At 37.0% G+C, this 18961-nt stretch overlaps 1 protein-coding gene across 4 annotated transcripts in view; it reads left to right on the top strand.

Annotated features, from left to right (window-relative positions):
* The window catches only part of LMBR1 (limb development membrane protein 1), a 67865-nt gene that overhangs the window by 40501 nt on the left and 8403 nt on the right, over window positions 1-18961 (top strand). For all 4 annotated transcript variants that reach the window (XM_041486115.1, XM_041486133.1, XM_041486125.1 and 1 more), the window contains 11 exons: window positions 911-1037; window positions 1251-1319; window positions 3692-3756; window positions 4834-4906; window positions 10494-10574; window positions 11382-11458; window positions 11696-11773; window positions 12255-12328; window positions 12558-12648; window positions 14108-14174; window positions 18378-18539. In XM_041486115.1, coding sequence (XP_041342049.1) covers window positions 911-1037; window positions 1251-1319; window positions 3692-3756; window positions 4834-4906; window positions 10494-10574; window positions 11382-11458; window positions 11696-11773; window positions 12255-12328; window positions 12558-12648; window positions 14108-14174; window positions 18378-18539 — 964 coding nt within the window. The remainder of the gene's footprint in view (window positions 1-910; window positions 1038-1250; window positions 1320-3691; window positions 3757-4833; window positions 4907-10493; window positions 10575-11381; window positions 11459-11695; window positions 11774-12254; window positions 12329-12557; window positions 12649-14107; window positions 14175-18377; window positions 18540-18961) is intronic.

Below are 18961 nucleotides of genomic sequence, written 5' to 3'. Positions count from 1 at the left end.
CAATGAAATATCCCCAAGCTGGGGTGAACCTGTATGAAAAACAAGTTAGATTTGTTCGTGGAGATGTATACTGCAAACAAAGGAAAAAAAAAAGTAAAATGTTAGTTAAATATCAGTCTGATGGTTCCTTAATGGCGTGAATGCCTGAAGAAAGCATCCCAATCACTCTATTGTTCAAAATTAGTTAAATTAGTGACAACGGTAAATCTGATTTATACCAGTAAAAAGTAAATAAAAAGTAAATGTGATTTTTTTTTTTTGTTATTTGCTGTCTATATATTAGCGAATGGAGCATCAGCTGTCGGATTGTTGTTCCGTTTTGCAGAGGTGTGCCCGGCGGGGCGGGAGCCGGGAGCGGCAGTCCCGCAGCCGAGCGCTGGAGGGCTCCGCAGACTGACGGCTGCCGAGCGGATCGAAGCCAATCGCTGCATTGTACCTGCGCAGCGTTTAATGCTTGCCGGGCCGTTTGGCTATTTGCCATAATTGGCTTTCCATTCCCTTGATTGGAATCATAGATAAAAATTTGCTAATCCACTTTCTTTGCTGAAAGTATTAGAAAAGTAATCCATCTTTTAAAAATGCTCGAACAAAATCATACGGTATAAAGAGTACTTTATGGAATAATGAGATTAATGAGAACTGTAAGGCATATGCAATTTAAAACGTTTTTCTATGGGTTTAAGGGGAAAAATGCAATATGGGCACTATAAAGCCATAAGTACTTCCTTTTTTTATGCACTGCCTTTTAAATGTGCATTACATGTTATGCTTTTGTCTACATGATAAAATGTAAGTATGTATTTAGGGAGAAGGATCTGCTATTTACTTGTAATTTTGCAAACATTTGAAAATACCTGATTCAAACTTTTTGGCTGTGTTTTTTTTCCTCCCTCCCCTCTTCTGCCCATAGGGCATCAGAGCACGGATTTTGGAAACCCTTGTAATGCTCATTCTTCTTGCACTGCTTATCCTTGGAATCGTATGGGTGGCTTCAGCACTCATAGACAATGATGCTGCCAGTATGGAGTCTTTATATGGTATGGAATGCAAAAGAACCTTCACCCAGTCTCATTGTAAATACAGAAAAGCAGGTTTCCAGTTAAATGTATTTCTAGTACATGCTATGTGAGTATTGCACAGGTTGTGAAGAATGTATCTTAATTCAATCAGCACCATTTTGATGTTAAATTCTGTGACGTAAGTAGCCTCTTGGTAATTAGCTAAAGTTGTGCTCAATGTTTTCTTTACAGACCTCTGGGAATTCTACCTCCCATATTTATATTCCTGTATATCACTGATGGGATGCTTGTTACTGCTGTGTAAGTATTTTTCTCGTTATTCCAAAAGATGAATGATAGTATGGTGGGGGATTTTTTTGTGTATTGTGTTCAATTTTTTTTAATGGTTAAAGGAAACTTTTTGATTGTCAAAGTTGAGTGGGATTTTCTTTTTCTGATTAAATTTAAATTTAGATGTGAATTTGTTAGGTTTGGGTTCTGAAGTTTAAATAAATGATACCTTAGATTTTCAATTTTTCAGAAACTTTCCAACTCACCCATTTTTGACTAATAACTTGTTAAAGCAGGTAGTTGAAAAATAGGGACTCCATTCTGCAAAGAAAAGCACAATTTTTAAATGGAATGTCTGCAGGAGGCCGGTAATATGGTGAGAAAATGATTTTGGAACATTTTGTCCTATATTCATTATAACTACCATTCTTCCTTTTGTAATTGAAAATGTTGCAGTATAGGCAGGAGTTGGAAGGCAGTGCAGCCAGCTTTCATAACCACACAGCTGGTCTCTGGCCAGTCTGCAGGTCAGTTACACAATTGCATTTGAAGCAAATGCAGTAAAAACCCAAACTTACACCAGCTGCTCCTAACCAGAATTCAGTCATCCATGTTCAGGGGAATAAGAAACATGGAAGGCTCCAAATCCCACTTACAGTCTCAGCCCCCTCCTTGAATAATTTCTAGAAAGTGGCTGAGAGGGACAGAACATCTACTTTTCTAGATTACTGTGGTTTCGTCTCTTCTCTAAGCTTGACAGGTTCAAAGCTTACATGGGGCTGTCACTGTGGAGAAAGAGTGGGGAATGATAATTTTGATGTCCTTTAAACAGATCTATGAAAGAGACCTCAGTTAGTCTCCTTGGGTTCTCTGTATGTGCAGATTCTCAAATCCCCTTTGGAGGAAGGTGGGAGGATTAACAGTGGGCTTCTCAACATCTTGTGCAGGCTGTTCCAGAGTGGCATTGACAGAGGTGCTGAACACTTTAATGGGAAGTTGGTTTACAAAACTTGAAGTCTGCCCTGCAGTTTGCTCCAGCAGAGCTGAAAACTCAGCCTCTGTTCTGGGGCTGTTGTAAACCAGTTCACTGAAATTATTGTGACTAAATGCCAGGTTTTGGAAATGTGTGACTTAAGCAAATCACTGAGGTGAAGGCCTCCAAAGCTGTTAGATCTGTATAGCTGAAAGGGCAGTAGGGGCAGCTGCTGGGGCAGAGCTTTAGATCTTCAGCTGGTTTAATTGCTGAAGCAGTGATTGGATAAAGCCTATTGCAGTGATGATTTGAAGCATCACTTTGTTTGTCTTTTCTCCTTTTCCTGCAGGATTCTTCTGCACTAAAGGCAGACTAGCTTAAGTTAGATTTTTGAATACTCCTGTATTTTTCCTGTAATATGCAGTAGCTGTAGTGAAACACTAGTTAATAAAAATAAATGCAATCCTCATAATAAAATCTTGTCTTGTTTTTTTTTTTTTGGCAACAATGTTTTATTATAATGGAAACTATAGGTGTACATGCTCATCTATATTGTTATAAATTCTTTCATCTCTGACATATTTCAGTATTTGAAGGCTGTTTTCTCTAAACTGTTGTTTTCTGCTAATAATTTTCTATTATCATGGTTGAGCCTTTCTCCCAAGAAGCATACATGCATCATTCCTGAAAACTATCACAGACTAGGATCAGAAAGGGCCTGTTGTTATTTCACAGAAAATAATCTAATGTCTGGTAGCTGAGTCTACTCTCAGTGGAAGCTGAAGGATAACTTTGAGACCAAAGCAGCTTCAGGATCTCTTGGCCTTGCAGCTACACCTGTGCTAAAACATGAAACGTGCCCGAGATGTTCTCCAGTGCTGTGGCCAGCCAGTGTCACTCCATCCAGGATATTGCAATCTGTGCAGCTTTGGCTCATGATAATGGTCCCTGGGCTGCCTGAACTCCAGATGAGCACTGAGAATTATTTGGGAAAATGTTAACTGACCCAGGGCAAATCATACCAGGAACAGTTCTAACCATTTACTGGTGTAGGCAATCCAATCTTAAAGCCCAGGAATCCAGTGCATCCTGGCACTGCTGAATTTACTAGTGAAGACATAGCTTTTGGTGCCACATGCTTTGAATAAATAATTAATTGAGCAAGTTTAAGATCTCTGATCATGTGGTGTTCCTTGTTGCCAAAAAAAAAAAAATCACATTAAGGTCTTGGACGGGGGAGAAGCTTGTCTTGTTCAAAATTAATGTGATTGCAATGGGCTTGAAAGTTCATGTTGAGCTTTAAGCTCTTGCACTTCTTTTCAAAAGAAGAAAATGGTTGTATGAGGAATAGCACATTAAGCATCCAAATAAAAACACCTGGTCTTTGACTTAGAAGTGACTGTTCTGCATGCTCTTCCTTCCCCCGCAGTGTGCACGCCAGTGGGGCTCTCACGGATGTTTACAGTAATGGGTCAGTTGCTGGTGAAGCCGACAGTAAGTGCTCCACAGTTCTGTGCTCCCGTGCTACATGTTTCTGTCCTCCTGTGTCCTCCTGTCCTACCTGTGAGAAGGTGGAATGGTATTTGGGTACTTTCATCTGGAATGCTTACACTTCTACAGAACTCTGCAGTTCATTGGTTTCTAGAACCACTACTTACGTACTCATTTCATGTTTTTCATACAGCACAAAAGCCTGTTTTTTTCCAAAGTTTTTCTTATAATAATACAGACTTCCTCTGATTTTTCGGTCTGTGTCAATGCTACTAATATTATTTATTATCAGTATTTCCTGCTATGTTTTACCAGTGCCTGAAAAGCGTGGGCATATTCTGAGTTCAGTAGCAAAGAATACAAGAGCAAACAAAGTCTGGATAACAAGAGCGGTACCTGGGATATACACAGATGGGTGAAATGTGGGTAGTCATCTTTAAGAGCTTGTTGTTACACACAGATGCTCTTTGGTTCATGTTCTGAATGCTGCGAGGGAAGGGAGGAGTTTGTACCACATACAAGTGCTCTAGTGACTTGGGTGTCAACATGTCCTGGTTTGTATTTACTAATATTTGGGTGCACTTAGATCTTGCTTTCCTTTTCATTAGTCAGTTCAACCCTGGAAATTCAAAGAAAATACCTACTATTTTTATCTTTAGTCTCAAAGCACCTGGTAGCTGAGATAGACTGACTTCATTTATTTGGTTTTATATTTGCAGGAAATACTTGCTTATATGAAAAGTTGCTTTTTAATGCAGTTTTTCAAAATCTTTAGTTATTTTTGTTTAAATTGGGTGTGAAGGGTGATACAATTTGAATGTAGGTCAGACATACTGTTCTGTCTCTTTAGATTGAAACTAAATATAAAAGCCTTAACTTGAAATAAAAACTTTAAAGTAACTTTTCTTACAGTAAAGACATAATTGTGTGACAGAATGGAATAATCTTCTGTGAAGTTCTTACTTGTGTCACTATTGTAAAGTTGTAGACTGTATATTTAAAGTACAGGTTACAGGAGCAAAGTGAATCTGATTATGTAAGTTCATTCAGGACAACAAGTGTTTCTGTTTGCAAATACAGATCTTGGAAGACCTAGATGAGCAGATGTATATCATCACTTTAGAGGAAGAAGCAATTCAGAGGAAGCTTAATGGTATGTATGTTACACCTGTAATGGTACTGCTTCAGATGCAGTATTTAGAGCAGAGTGATTCTGGTCAGGAGTCTCACTGTTGTGCAGCGTCTTCTGTCAAAACAGAAAATTCCACCATCTTAGCCTGTAACAAATGTTACAGGTGTACATTTCCTCACTGGGTTTTCCAAGATTGGCTCTTATGCATGGTTTGCTTTGGTTTTGTTTTTGAATTGTTCGTCAGCTCTCTAATGTGGGAATGTTCTGAGCCTGAGAGAGCAATTGAGTAGTTGTCCAGACTCACCACCCTTACTGCAAAATAGCTTGGATTGTAAATGACTCTATTTCAGCCTTGTTTGAAGGACAGTGAACTTACATTAGCAAGAGATTTGACTTCCTGCAATATGAGTTTTTGTTTTTAATTTGAAGGATTTTTTGGTGTTTTAGTTGACTTGTTTGAAGGACAGTGAACTTACATTAGCAAGAGATTTGACTTCCTGCAATATGAGTTTTTATTTTTAATTGGAAGGATTTTTTGGTGTTTTAGTTGATTGTTATTTAAAATCTTAGGTAGTAATCCATTAAAAATCAGAGCACTTCTTTGTATTCTAGGAGTTATTTGTTGAATTTAATAAATAAAAACATGCTGTTAATAGGTAATGAAAATTAATAATTACAAGAATGTCTTTAGACTTAATGTATTAAGTCTTAAAATTTTGCATTTATTGATAAGGTGTTTCTGTTATCAAGTGTTTAAAAAACATGAAGTATGAAGTAAAGTATGAAGTTTTGACTTAGAATAGAGAGAAGTGTTGCAACAGGCAGGCACTACTTACGGAAAATTTATTGGTTCTGTAAACCTGGAAATCATGTTGTACAAATCTTTTGACTTGATTTTAACTGCGTGCATAAGCCATCCATCTGTAATTTATGCAACTACTGCAGTTTTGAAAACCAAGGAATTTTCATGTAAGGTAGTACCACAGTGTATGTGACATGATGACTTATTTTAGCCTTAATTTTTAAAGTTTCCTGTTTTTTCTCTCCTGCTTTTCAGTCTTCTGTCATATATCTTAAGCTTTCCTTCTCTGAGGTCTTATTAAGTCTCATTTCGAACTTGCTTGGTCAGGGGAAGTACCTTTGATAGCAGAGATCATGGTGGTCATCTTTATTCCAGTGCTTAAAATTTGTGGAGGAGTAGTGACTTCTTTGTGCTTAAATCAGCCATCACTTCAGTTTACAAGTAACATTCACCTTTTCAGATGTTTATAGTGACACACTATGTGTGCATTTACACACAGGCACACAAAAAGATGCAGCAGTGAGTGTCTTTGAAGCTGTGATGGGGTAATGATAATCATTCTGTGTGTTTGATGTTAGCTGGGAACTGTAAAATATTTGTTATTGAATATTTTATGTTGTCATGGTGATTCTGCTTGTGTACAACACAGAGCAATGACCCAGTAGTTATTCAGGAATCTATTGGAGGTAGTGTTCAGATGGGGAATGTGATTATTTAGGTGATGCTTGGCTGCTCTTTTTCTTGCAGAAGTCTCTCAACAGTTGCTTATGTTGCAGTTTGATATCACTTGTGGAGTGGACCTAGGCTGTTTGTAGGTGCCCACTAACTGGGTATGGATTTAGAATGTGTGCCAGGAGCTCCCCTAACACCAGCCAAGAGACTGGATTTGCTTTCAGCACGTGGCTTGGTATTCAGTGAGAAGTGGAACTGCAGCCCACCCATATTCCATGGAGCACTCACCAGCCTGCGCTTGGGCAGTGAAAGACATGGGGCTTAAATATCCTGAGACAGGAGAGGAACTGGATTCCCTCTGTTTCCAGTGCTGAGGGAATGGCATTGACAGCCCCAAAAGGAATGCTTGAAAACCCCTAGATTGGTGTACAGAAAAAAATAATGGAGTTAAGCTGAAAAATAAATGAAAATCTAAATTTTCATCTAGCATGTAGTTGGGGCAAGATGCTATATGTGCAGGAAAAAGCTTTGCAGGATTTTTGTAGTAGTTACTTCAGTAAATTTAAGCACAATTCTCGTTATGGTGAACATGGAAACCTTAATCTCTGCCAGAAGGCTTTCTAATACATACAAATTATGTCAAAAACAATGATATCGTTATTGCCAGAACTATGAAAGGTCATGCTTGCCATGGTTATTGCTTTTTAAAAACTGTGTATAAATGGGGGTGGTGCTAATTACATCAGTAAATGTCATGCTGTGATGTTAGAGTCCATAACCTGTGTTTTAGTATGCAGATTGTCACTCTGTTGCTGCATCACAGTGGATATATTCAGCTACACACTTCCTCTGCCATGGCTGTTGCAACTCTTCCACGGTGTTGGTGGTGGAAATCCAGTGGTGCTTAAGTAACCCTACTGGGCAGGTTTCCAGTGAAGTCCTCTGAAATTATATACTTTATTTATATGTATAACTAAAGAGTTGAATTTTGATTAAAATGAAGAGGACCAGAGCAGAGGCTTAAGTGATACTTGATGATTGTAAAGCTTTTCATATTTGAAAATAAATCTATCTGTGAAACTGTAGATCTTCTTTGTGGGAACTAATTTTCTTCCTCCTCAGGTGTCTGCAGTGTCTAACTGAAAATCAGAGGAGGAGGGAGGGGAAAGTTTGATTGTGTTATCTACCCTAGTATTTTTATCTATTGAAGAGATACTGGGCTTTGGGAAAATGTTTGTTTCCAGTGTATTATATTTCAGTACCCACATCACTCCTACAGTTGAAAAATAAAGCTGGGACTTTTTTATATTAAAAGAAAAAAGTTGCCTTCAGCTATTAGTTTTCCTGAATCCAAAGAGACGGGTGGGGTAGGATCAAAAATACTTACTTGATCAAAGTTATTGGCTCTGAAGGTATCCTTACCTATGTAAGAAAGATGAAAGGTGTTTTTTTTATTGCACACTAGTAACAGTGTAATTTTGAACTAATTGGTGGTGAACTGCCAATCACCTTGGGGGAATGCAAATAGATACTCTTACAATTTCCTTTGAGGTACTGAAATCTTATGTCGGAGCTGGAAGAAAAACAGAATAATACCGTTAAATTGACCTTAAATGAGCTGCTTTGTGGCTTTCTTGGAGAATCCCTTCTAACTTTTCATTGCTAGTCCAAACAAGTCTCGTCTACCAATTTGATTTATTGGCTAGACAGCGCTGACATTGAACTTTGTGCGTGTTTGAAATAAAGCTAATGTTAAAGAGCTTTTAGGAATTTAGCCGCATCCTTTCCAAATACTCTTTTGACTGATCTGAAACCTTGCCTCTCTCATAAAATATCCTTTTGTATAGCAACCTGTTGTTTGCAACTATTTTTAAGGAGGAACTACAACAGCACTTAGATATGATTCAGAATTTCTACTGACCTCTGTCTTAGGGGCCTTCTGTGATGATGCTGATTTGTTGGATAGACTCCCATGAAATCAGTGTTTTGAACTCTGGATTTTTATTTTGAGAGGAGAGAAAAACATATATTGAGCTGAGCTTTTCCTCAGAGACTCCTAAATCAGTTGCAGCAAAGAAGAAGACATCAGATGCTGACTTGAGTTTTCCTTCTTGTTCAACTGCTTCCATGAAAGTTCTTTTCCCACTGAGCTCTATTGCTATCCTTTTTCCCACCTAATGGTAATTAGTCATTCCATAAAACAGATGTTTTAGACTTTTCTGAGGGGATATGCATCATCGCAAAAGCTTATTTTTATAGTGATAATTAGCTTGGGTTTTTAAAAGACTTTTTCTGAAAACCTGTGTATTATGATTAATTTTTTTAAAAAACACTGAGAAGTGGAACTGACATTTGATTTCAGGCACTTCAAGTGCTAAGATGTTCCAATTGAACAGTATCTGTAGGTCTTACTGGGTAAACCTGAGTCCAATTTATATATTTGAAGCTCTATCAAATATATATTATCCCATATTCATTATTTAACTGATGTCCAAGATAAATGCTTAGACAAATCACAGAAATTGTGTTGTATGCAAAAATGTGTTTGAAAGAAACATTCAGTTGTTAGATTAAACATTTAAAATTTTAAACAGTTGGATGTTTCATTGATGATTTGACTGCATTGAACAAGTCAGTATTTAATAGTCTGCAATAAGAAGAGTCACCTTTTTTTTGTATTGTGGTTGCTGGATGGATGAGGAGACAACAGAAAATAAGGAAATAATGAGACTGGACTACAAAGTAATGTTGCTGTGCCAGCAGCTGAAGTGCTATTTAGATTTTGTAGGCAAGTGATCAAGATATCAGATAAAAGCCTGGACAAGAATATTAATCTCATATAAATTTATTAGAGACTGTTTAAAAAAAGTCCATGGAGCATGGTGCTCCTACAGGTTAGTCCAGGGCCAAAGGTAGGGCTGAGGGTAGGGAATGGCCAGCAGGTGAAAGGTGTGAATGTAAATCAGCAAAACAACCACAGAGAGGACTTGGACTTTGAGACCTTGAACTGTCACTGCCATGTTGTGTTATTGCAGAGTGAGATTGGCCTGGAATACACAGGGAAAATATGAGCCCTTAAGTTATTTTCAGGTGAGATTGCCCCACTTTCATCCCTTTTACTTCTGAACAAATGTGAGTGGAGAGTTTCTAACTTATCCCAGGCAGAATATTTCCAGGTTGTGATTGCAGAGTGTGAAAGCTAAAGCAGAAACAATGGGATGGGAACTGAAATAGCAGATTTCTAGTCAGCATTGCAGAGCTGTGTCAGTGCCTGAACACTGTGCAGGGTTTGTAGAGGAACTGGCATGAAGGAGGGAAACTCCAGTGTGCTTGCACTGGAAAAGAGGAGTGGTTGGAAGAGAATGGAAAGTTGAAGAGGAAAAGGATGAAGAGAGGAAATGGGCTGGGTTTCCTTGAGGCTGCATAAGGATAGGAAGAAAAGTTGATGAGCAACTTTTAGGCAGAAAATTAGTAGGAAGAAAGGGATTAATATTATGGTTGTCAGGACTAAGCTGTACAGGAGAAAGTATGAGGAGTTGCACAACAGTGACACATGCATGTTGTAAACTGGAAAGTGGAAGAGGTTGGTCTCGTGGGTGGTTGTGGGAATATCTGTGGCAAGGAGGGACAGAGCAGGCAAACTGGTATGAGCAGAAGATGCATCAGCAAGCAGGTCAGCAGTGTGGAAACAGCTTGCTGAGGAAAGGGAGGGAGGGGCAGAAGCTGAATCTGGAGCTCTGGCCACTTTAAAGGCAAAAGTCCACTTTTGCTAAATAATAATTCTCCTGAAGGGCATCCAGGGATTCTTTACATCTTGGTACCAGAATGATATAGGGATTAAAGAATGAGGTATTTGACACATCTGTGTGTCACACTATGGCTGGTCATTGGACTTGTGTGAAATTCAGCATCACAGAGAGGCTGGGATCACAGGAGATGATGCTGAAACCTCTGTGCTGAACTCTTCTGGGTAGACTGTGTTTTTGAAAAGTATTTCAAAAGTATTGAAGAGTCTCCAAGAAACACCTGCAGTTTAAAGTAACAAGTGCTTAATGTGCTGCTTCCTAAATCCAGATTGTCATTGTGTGCCTTGCAGTCACCTCCAAAAGAAAATAATGTATTTTGTTTTAAAAGGTGTATCTTCCACAGTGGAATACCAGACAGTAGAGTTGGAACGTGAGCTTGAAAAAGTGAGAAGCAAGAAAACAAATCTAGGTAATGGGCTTTCTAGTGTTTCATGTAGATTGTAGTTTACTAAGTGACCTTAAGGTGCTGTGTTTACTTTGGAGCAGTCGCTTGATTGATTCCAGTTTGTTCTTAATTAAATTTGTGCATTTGCAAATACGTTACATAAAATCATTGCGCCTCTCCAACAAAAAAAAAAAAAAATTAAGTAAGGAGTCTGATTTGGATCTTATTTTTAACATTCTTTTAGAGGAATTGATTGTAACACTTCTGTGCATGGAGCTTTTAATGTATAATTTGCTTATGAATATTTGGGCTAATTGATGCTGTTACTTTCCTTTTTGTGTTTGAACTAGTTCTGTAAAATTTAAACAGTCTTTTCTTTTCTTGCACATGCTAATGATGTCCAGTGAAGTTAGTTCTGTCTTTCCTGTGTTACAAGAGAAAAATATTATTTAAACATCTGAAATTCTGTTCTGTCCCTTTAGGTCATGCTAAAATATACATGTAAACAATGTATTTGTAAATTCAGCAGATTTTAAACTTTGTGGAACTGCTGTGTGCTAGGGGAAGAAAAAGGCTAAGGGCAAACATACATCTAAGAAAAATCTGCTTGTCTCTATCTCCCCAGCCTTTCTCTAGAGAGGTTTGATATTTTTGCCATTGCTTTGTAGATCTGTACAGGGTGGATGTTCTTATGAACTGGTTGATGTTTGTTCCACATCAGGATACTGTTGTTACTAATATTTATAGTGAGGTTATGGGTAGTTGAATGATTCTTGTTTTATTCTAAGGTGATCTATGGTTTTAGGCTTATGTTTTTTCTCTTCTGAACAGAACGGAGGAAAAAAGCTTCTGCTTGGGAAAGGAATTTAGTTTATCCAGCTGTCATGATATTACTCCTGATTGAGACAGTAAGAATTTTCTTTTTTTTTTTGTTTTTCCCATCAAAAAGTATGAAGAGTTCTTTGACTATTTGAGGGAATAGTTTTAAATTTTTTGAGTGAAGATTGTTTAAGCAACAATCTTGATGTTCTTTTCTTGACCAGTTAACAAAAACTTGACATTATGGAGTCTGGTGAGGATAAATGTGTAGATTTTAAAAATGTGGAATACTTTTCAATAACAAGACTGTTTCTACTTTTTTATAGTCTTTTTCAGTTCTTTTAGTCGCTCTCAACATTCTTTACCTGTTGGTTGATGAGACTGCAATGCCAAAGGGATCAGGGGTAAAGTAATCTTCTCTTACACTTTTTATAATTTTAGTAAAGCTTTGGAGGCCTTGCAGAAGTGCAAGTGAAGGCTTCTGCTTTAATATAATGGAAACCATGAGCCTGGACCTTGACTTTGCTTCTAGGTTTCATTGCTGTGCCCACACAAACATTTATTACATGTCATGTTGTAGTGAGTGCTTATTAAAATAGTGCAGAAGCTTTATGTAGGTACAGTGATGCAATAAAGCAGATCAGTAATCTGGAGTTTGCAGTTCTGTCTTTGCAGTACATTTCACTGCAGTTTGAAAGCTGCTGGTGCCATTGAATGGGGTGGGGGGACTTGGAGGGTGGGACATCAGAACCCCCCTGAAACACTGAATTGAGGGAATATTGTATTACATATAAGATGTTACATGTTTTGTTCTTGGTAGAAGTTAGCTTTGTGAACTGTTGCATGTTATTTACTGAATTATGCAAAGTATCTTTTTCCTTGTAGGGACCTGGAATAGGAAATGCTTCCTTATCCACCTTTGGCTTCGTGGGAGCAGCACTTGAAATCATTTTGATTTTGTATCCTTTCTGAAAGAATTCTGTCTGTTAACAAGTATTCTGTCTAGTTTTCTGGGACACTGGTAATACACTAAGACACTAGCCTGGAAAGAAGAAAGATACGTCAGTCCTTCTCAAACACTTGTTTTTGTTTCTTTTTTCTTTAGTTCTTAAGACTTTTAGGAGACTGTTGAGAACTTGAGTGAAACTTGCATTCCTTGGAGGTTCCTTTTTTCCTTGATTCTCAAAGCTATCTTATGGTATCTTCTGTCGTCGGCTTCTACAGTCTTCGGTTTTTTGAGAATTTCACTCCCAGGAAGGATGACACAACAATGACAAAGGTAAGGTACAATCTGGGATGGGCATGGCCCCCTCCTGTCTTTCTTGCCACCCAAGACAAACTGACTCTCTTAGTAATTGCCCTGAATGGCTCATTTGCAGTGATCAGTATTTGTTTGTAAGCTGCGTAAACACAAACTGGAAGATTGTCAAAATGCTGAATGAGTGGGAAAAAGGATGTGCTCTGTTTAGTTTGGATGGCATCCATTCACTTGTAAAAAGCCAGGAATGGCAGAGCTTGTTAACTGGCTATAGAAAAGCAAGTGAAAGAACTTCCTTCAAAGGGAACTTATTGCTAATGAGTAACTTTGATTGTGTTAACTGTACTTCAGGGAGCTTGTTTGAGGTCTGAACAACGTGGATGCTAGAAGTAATACAGACAAAGTAATTCAAATTTGAATAATGAAACTAAGACTGAGGACAGCTATTCAGCAACATTTTGCAATCTGAAGCTAATTTGACTTTCTCCAATTTAGCACTGGCTTTAGAATAACCAGTGATGTTACCTAATTGGGAGGAACATGCCTAGGCTTTTGGCAAAGTATTCCTACAGCTGACATGGGGAAGTCATCAGTAACCAAGGAACAGATATTGAATTTAATTATTTTTTCAATATGTTTCATTGTTTGTTTTTAATTTTTTAATTTTTTATTTAAGTAATGGCTTAAGATACTTTTACTACAAATTGTTGGAAGTGTGAAAGTGGGTATCACACAGAATGATTAGAGTAATAAATAGTAGAGAGTTGGAATGTTCTTAATATTTCGTATTGATTGTTTACAGTACACCAGGAATAGTGTGGAAATAGTGAATGTAGAAATGTCTACCTACTTTCAAGTGTTATTTTTTTTTCTTTTGGCTTCTGGTGGAGCTAGACCTGAAGCAAATGATCCCTTGTGAAAGAAAGTTTCAATTACTCTTTCTAAAGGCTTTACAAGAACAAGAGTAAAATCTAACAGCTGTGAATTTTTTCGTATTATTTAAAGTAGACAACAGGCATTGAATTGAAAGGAAGCTCTTTGTTGTAATTTTTTAAATAGTGCTAATCCTGCAAGCAGTTACATCCAAGGCTTAAGCTGATGTATCAGTCATCCATTCTAAGCCCATGGAATTGTTCTTTTATAAAACATTCACAGGAAGTAAGCAAGCAGTTGATGCTTTGCAGCATGGTTGTTTTGAATAATTTTGAATCGGAGCATACATAACATTTTGACTAAAAGCATGTGAATACATATTTGATATTTTTTCTTGGATCATCTTTGTCTTGTGTAACACCATGTGGAGAGGAGTGACAAGAGAAGTCAGCAAGACTAACAGTATGCTACTGTAAATTGCTTTAGGTTCAATTTGAAGAATGTGCCTTTTAAGAATTATTCTGTTTCATCTTGACCGCTGTTTTTCTTTGTGTTCCCTTCAGCAATCTCATTTATCATTTAAATGCTGTTTGTCATTTTCAAACAGATAATTGGAAACTGTGTCTCAATCTTGGTGCTGAGCTCTGCTTTGCCAGTGATGTCAAGGACGCTGGGTAAGTGAAATAAAAGTAACATCGTAATAAAGGATGTTTAATTGAATTAAAAAAAAATACAAGAAAAAAGAGCCTGTTGCTGTATTTTTCATTGTAGGTATGTAATTTGCCATCACTTTCAGGTGAAAGAGCTTGTATCTGTGGCCTTCATTTCTACATGAACTGTTGAACATATATCTAAGTACATGAACTGCAGAACATATTTTCTAAAAAGAAAAAGATGCTAAACATTTTTTAGAGAATATGTTATTGTAAAAAGTCAGATGTCAGACTTCTTAAAACAGGAGATTGTGAGATGAAAAGATAGGAAACTGATTGTCCAGAGCAGTCTGAAATAGTTTCATGTTCACTGTGAAATTAGTGCTTAGTTCCTGTCTATAAATACATTTGGGATTTGGTGTCTGAAATTTGAGGTAACATTGAGTGCAAATGGCTTTTTAAAAACAGTTAATGACTCTTCATTTATTAAGTTTTTTAATCAGCAGTGATACCAGGCTACCTTCATTTTCCCTACAATAATATGCCTGTATTTTTTGTTAACTTCATTTTTCAAATTTGAAGTTAATTTGAGTCTACCATAGCAGAACTGAAGAACTCCTGATTTTATTGCTAAGGATTGGCAGTAGCATTTGAAGTAGTTAAGCTGTTTTAACCAGTTGGAAAGACATGTTGTATCTTCACTTTAATTAGGTAATCTTCAGCTTGAATTCTTGAAGTTAAATTGCAAAGCTATTACATGTTTTAAGTAGTGCAGAATCCTTGTAACTAATGTGAATTTCATTGGGAACATTAAATAGAACAAAACAAAAATCTTCACCTCAGGCTGTACAAGTCTTAAGTACAAGCTTAGAAGTTTGAGCTCAGGCCCACAGACCAGCAGTGTGTGCTCAGTAGTTCTCTAGCTGGTCTTCATTTCAGGGAGAATACTCTTGAATCAAGAGTAGTTCATGGTTTTCTAGTATTATACTAGAATATTCTCATGCTGTGTGTATCAACAGAGGGGACCTTTTAATAAATTATTTATAATTTCTGTAGCAAATGAAAATCCCTCTGTAATGCATTTTGGAGTGTTGAATCTTAAAATAAGCATTCTAGGACTTGCTTATAAAAATCTGTAGTAAAACTCCACAAAAATGCAAAAGGGTGATTCAAGTACTTAAAGCAGTGCAGTTTTAAAATATAACCAGTATGGTAAAGGTCTAAGAAGTGAAATGGTTCTAGCATGTGGAGCCAGATGTTACATAGAAAAATCACTGTTTTAGAATAGTATTGTAACATAAGTTTGTGTCCACTAAGTTACTGCATTCAAGACTTGTTTAAAAGAAAATAAAATTAATTGTTAATGATCCATGAGATTACCAGTTGATAATAACCAGATTCTGTGGGAGTAAGTGTACACGCTGGGTCCATTGTTGTCTCATAGGAAACAGATTAATGGTAGAACTCACTTAAAAACCAGACTAACAAGTGAAATTCCTGAATAGTTTGCCATAGAGATAAATAAAAGAAGAAAAAAGATGGAACAATTAACACACAGCTAACAAATGCACAGTCACAGCTGTCCAAACAGGATTAATAGAGTGTATTAGAGTACAGTGAGTCATGTGGTGCTTTTGCAGAAATATCAATGTGTGTTGCACTACATGCCACCACCCTGTGGCACTGAATAGATGAAAAGAAATAAATATGTTAAGCAGATTCATAGTCTTTTCACTTTATTAAAAAAGTGAGTTTCTAGGCTATACAGAAAAGACTAGACTTTATCCTTATGGGAAAGGTGAAAAAGCAAAAGTTATCTAATACATGCACTGACCTTTTTCAACTTTTAAAAATGGAAATAGTTTCTTCTTACGTGTTTCGTAGCATTCTAATTAGACATGTAGGTGGTGGATATGTCTAATCTGTCATTCTTCTAGAACTCCAGGAAAGTTTTAAACTAAAATAAGTTAACTCATATTTCCCCAGAACTTTTAAAAGCCTTTTAGTAGCCCTTGAGAAATGTTTCCCACCAACGCCATATTGCTAATCACAGAGAAACAAATTAGAAACAAGGCACTCAAAGTCAAGAATGCAAAAAACAAAGAAAACAGAGAAAATTGAACTTTCTAGTATATGGAAGTTTTCCTAGAATTCTACACTTGAGTATTATGTACAAGTAAATGGGGATTTTAAATTTATTTGTGTGCCTGTCTAAAACCTACCATTTGTTTTTTGTTTAATAGTTTATTTGGTAAAATTTCATCAGCTTTTGTGTTTATATAGTTGTGCCACTAGATATGCAAGTTTTTCTTCAATTACTGAAGAGTTATTAAAAGTCTTGGTTTTTTTTCTCTGAGGGCTGAGTAGATACTGCTTCTGTAAGAAAGACATCAAAACTTTTTTAACCTTTTTCTCCCATGAGTTTACAGACTGTTACTGTGTCACTTTTCTGATGAGCAGTGACTTTTTCTCTTTGTAAGAAGAAATTGAATGTAATTTATGGACAATAATTTTCCCACCTACTCTAACAGAAGTGTCAGGGTTCATTTCTGTTTGTCCTGGTAACACTGCTCCATGGCTTGCTGTTCTTCTGGACCTCTATGTGTCAAGGAATGTTATTCCTTTTCCAGGGAATTCCAGTGCTCTGCCTGTTTTGTTCCTTTTCCTTTAAAGTTTTGGGAGCCTGTGCATTCAAACCTGACTTCCTTAATTTTCCTGTGGCTTCACAATCTGGCTAAAACACTGCTGCTTTGGAAATGCTAAGGACACTGTTTGCCTTCAAGTGAGAAAGCAGCTCTGTGTTTATCATCCTTCATCTCTTTACCAGTTAATTCAGTCAGTTTTTTCTTTCTGTGCTAAGACCTTCTCTGCTTTTTTAGTATTTCTCCCTCCCTCTTTTGCTGTTTTGATCAGTGATTGTTTTGTTTCATCCTTTGAAACAACTTCTTTTAATATCAGTATTTTTTTCCTTAGATATCAAATTAAATCCCCATGTTTTAATATAAATGACTGATGCTGAGTATAAGAAGTGTGTATATCTTTTAACATTGTGATAACTGGCTTGCAAGTCTTGGATATGCAGATACAGTGAGATTCTTAAGTGTCAGGTTTACTCTTGGAAGAAGTGCAGCTGACTCTTAATTCTGTCTCTTCATTTATTATCACTTTTGAAGTCAGTTTTTAAAAGCCCCAAAACACTTTCAAAATAAGATGATAGAAAATCAGAAGCTTTCAAGAATTTCAGAGCCAGGGCTACTTTGTGATTGCCTCATTTGCTGCTGCCATTTTAGTTTTGGGACAGGGTCAGCTTCCTGCTTTTGCACTGTTGGGAGGGCACTCTTCCCTCTGACGTCATCTGTGCCAAAGGTTTTTTGGGAATACAACAGCCTTTGCATCCTAGATAGTGATCATGTGGCTGGTATCTCAATGTTCTGCTGTGTTCCATGACAGTATTCCATGACACCTGACAAAGGAACAACCTGTGGTTCTTCCTGTTCTGCCTTCTGCCATGGGCCCTACTGCTTGCAGATGTTTCCATGTTTCAGAAAGATGTTGTTCATTTAATTAGTGATAGATCAGCACAAAGCCCAAGTGTCAGGGTTGGGGGTACCCTGTGAAGGAGACCTGTCAGCACCATCTTTCAGCCTCTTTTCCTTCTGTGCAAGTGCTGCATGGCTGTAGTGGTGGGTGTGTCCAGGAGAAAAACTGCAGTCGGAAGCATGTCTTTAAACTTTGGTTTCAAAAGCAGTGCTCTGGAAGAACACTTTAAAGGCTTAATGTTTACCATAAGATGTTGTGGCTCTCATAGAAAGGCTGTTTGCTACCTGTGTTTATTAAAATAAAAGCTCAAGGTGCATTTCATTTTCTGGAATCATTAAGGATTTTATAGAAACTGAGGTTTCAAGCAGTTTTTATACTAAAGCTGATTTTTTCCTAGTTACATTTACTGATGTTATAAAAAGAGTTCTTACCTAGAATAGACAATTGATTTAAACTCCCATTATTCAAGCATTTTACTATGAAATTTAAAAAACATTCTGATAAAGGTGTCTTACAGTTTATAGTGACCAGCAAACATTGTCTTGTGTGTTTAACCATGTGTCTTCTGGTGTGCTGTCTATAAGAATTTTGCCTCCAAATGTAAATGTAATATAAGGAAATGTTTGTGGTTCTTAAAAAAATGTTATGATTGTTTTGATCTAAATCTTGCATGCAATTTAACAGGAATCACCAGATTTGATCTTCTTGGAGACTTTGGAAGATTCAACTGGCTGGGGAACTTCTATATTGTGTTGTCTTACAACTTGCTCTTTGCTATCATGACAACGTTGTGTCTGGTCAGAAAGTTCACTTCTGCTGTGAGAGAAGAGCTCCTGAAGGCATTAGGTAACAGAGCCCTGAAAATTCACTGTGTGCTTGACCACTCTCTTTCTCCACCATTGACACTTTGTTGTGCTACTGGTAAACTTCTGTCACAGCTCACAGAATACTTTTTTTTTGGTGGGAATTTCTCTTAAGTTAAAGTATGAGGATAAATAATCTGTTTATTGAAGAGTCCAGAGCTAAGGTACAAAGTTGATTTCAATGATATGCCTGTGGTACTTATTGGTCTCCAGCTGAATTTTCAGTCTTTGGAGAGCACAGAGGCACTTTCATTGCTATGAACAATTATTCCACATGAAAACTTCAGCTTGTGTATGAGTTGTCTTTCTGTTTTGTCTAAAGCAACTTATTAGTTCCGTATAAATAGTTAGCAGAGATCTCAATTTTGTCACACTTTTTTTGAACATATAATCAGAAAATCATTG

This window comes from Pyrgilauda ruficollis, unplaced genomic scaffold, assembly GCF_017590135.1.
Source record: "Pyrgilauda ruficollis isolate IOZ18807 unplaced genomic scaffold, ASM1759013v1 scaffold12, whole genome shotgun sequence".
Taxonomy (NCBI): Eukaryota; Metazoa; Chordata; class Aves; order Passeriformes; family Passeridae; genus Pyrgilauda; species Pyrgilauda ruficollis.
This window is presented reverse-complemented; position numbering and strand designations above follow the sequence as displayed.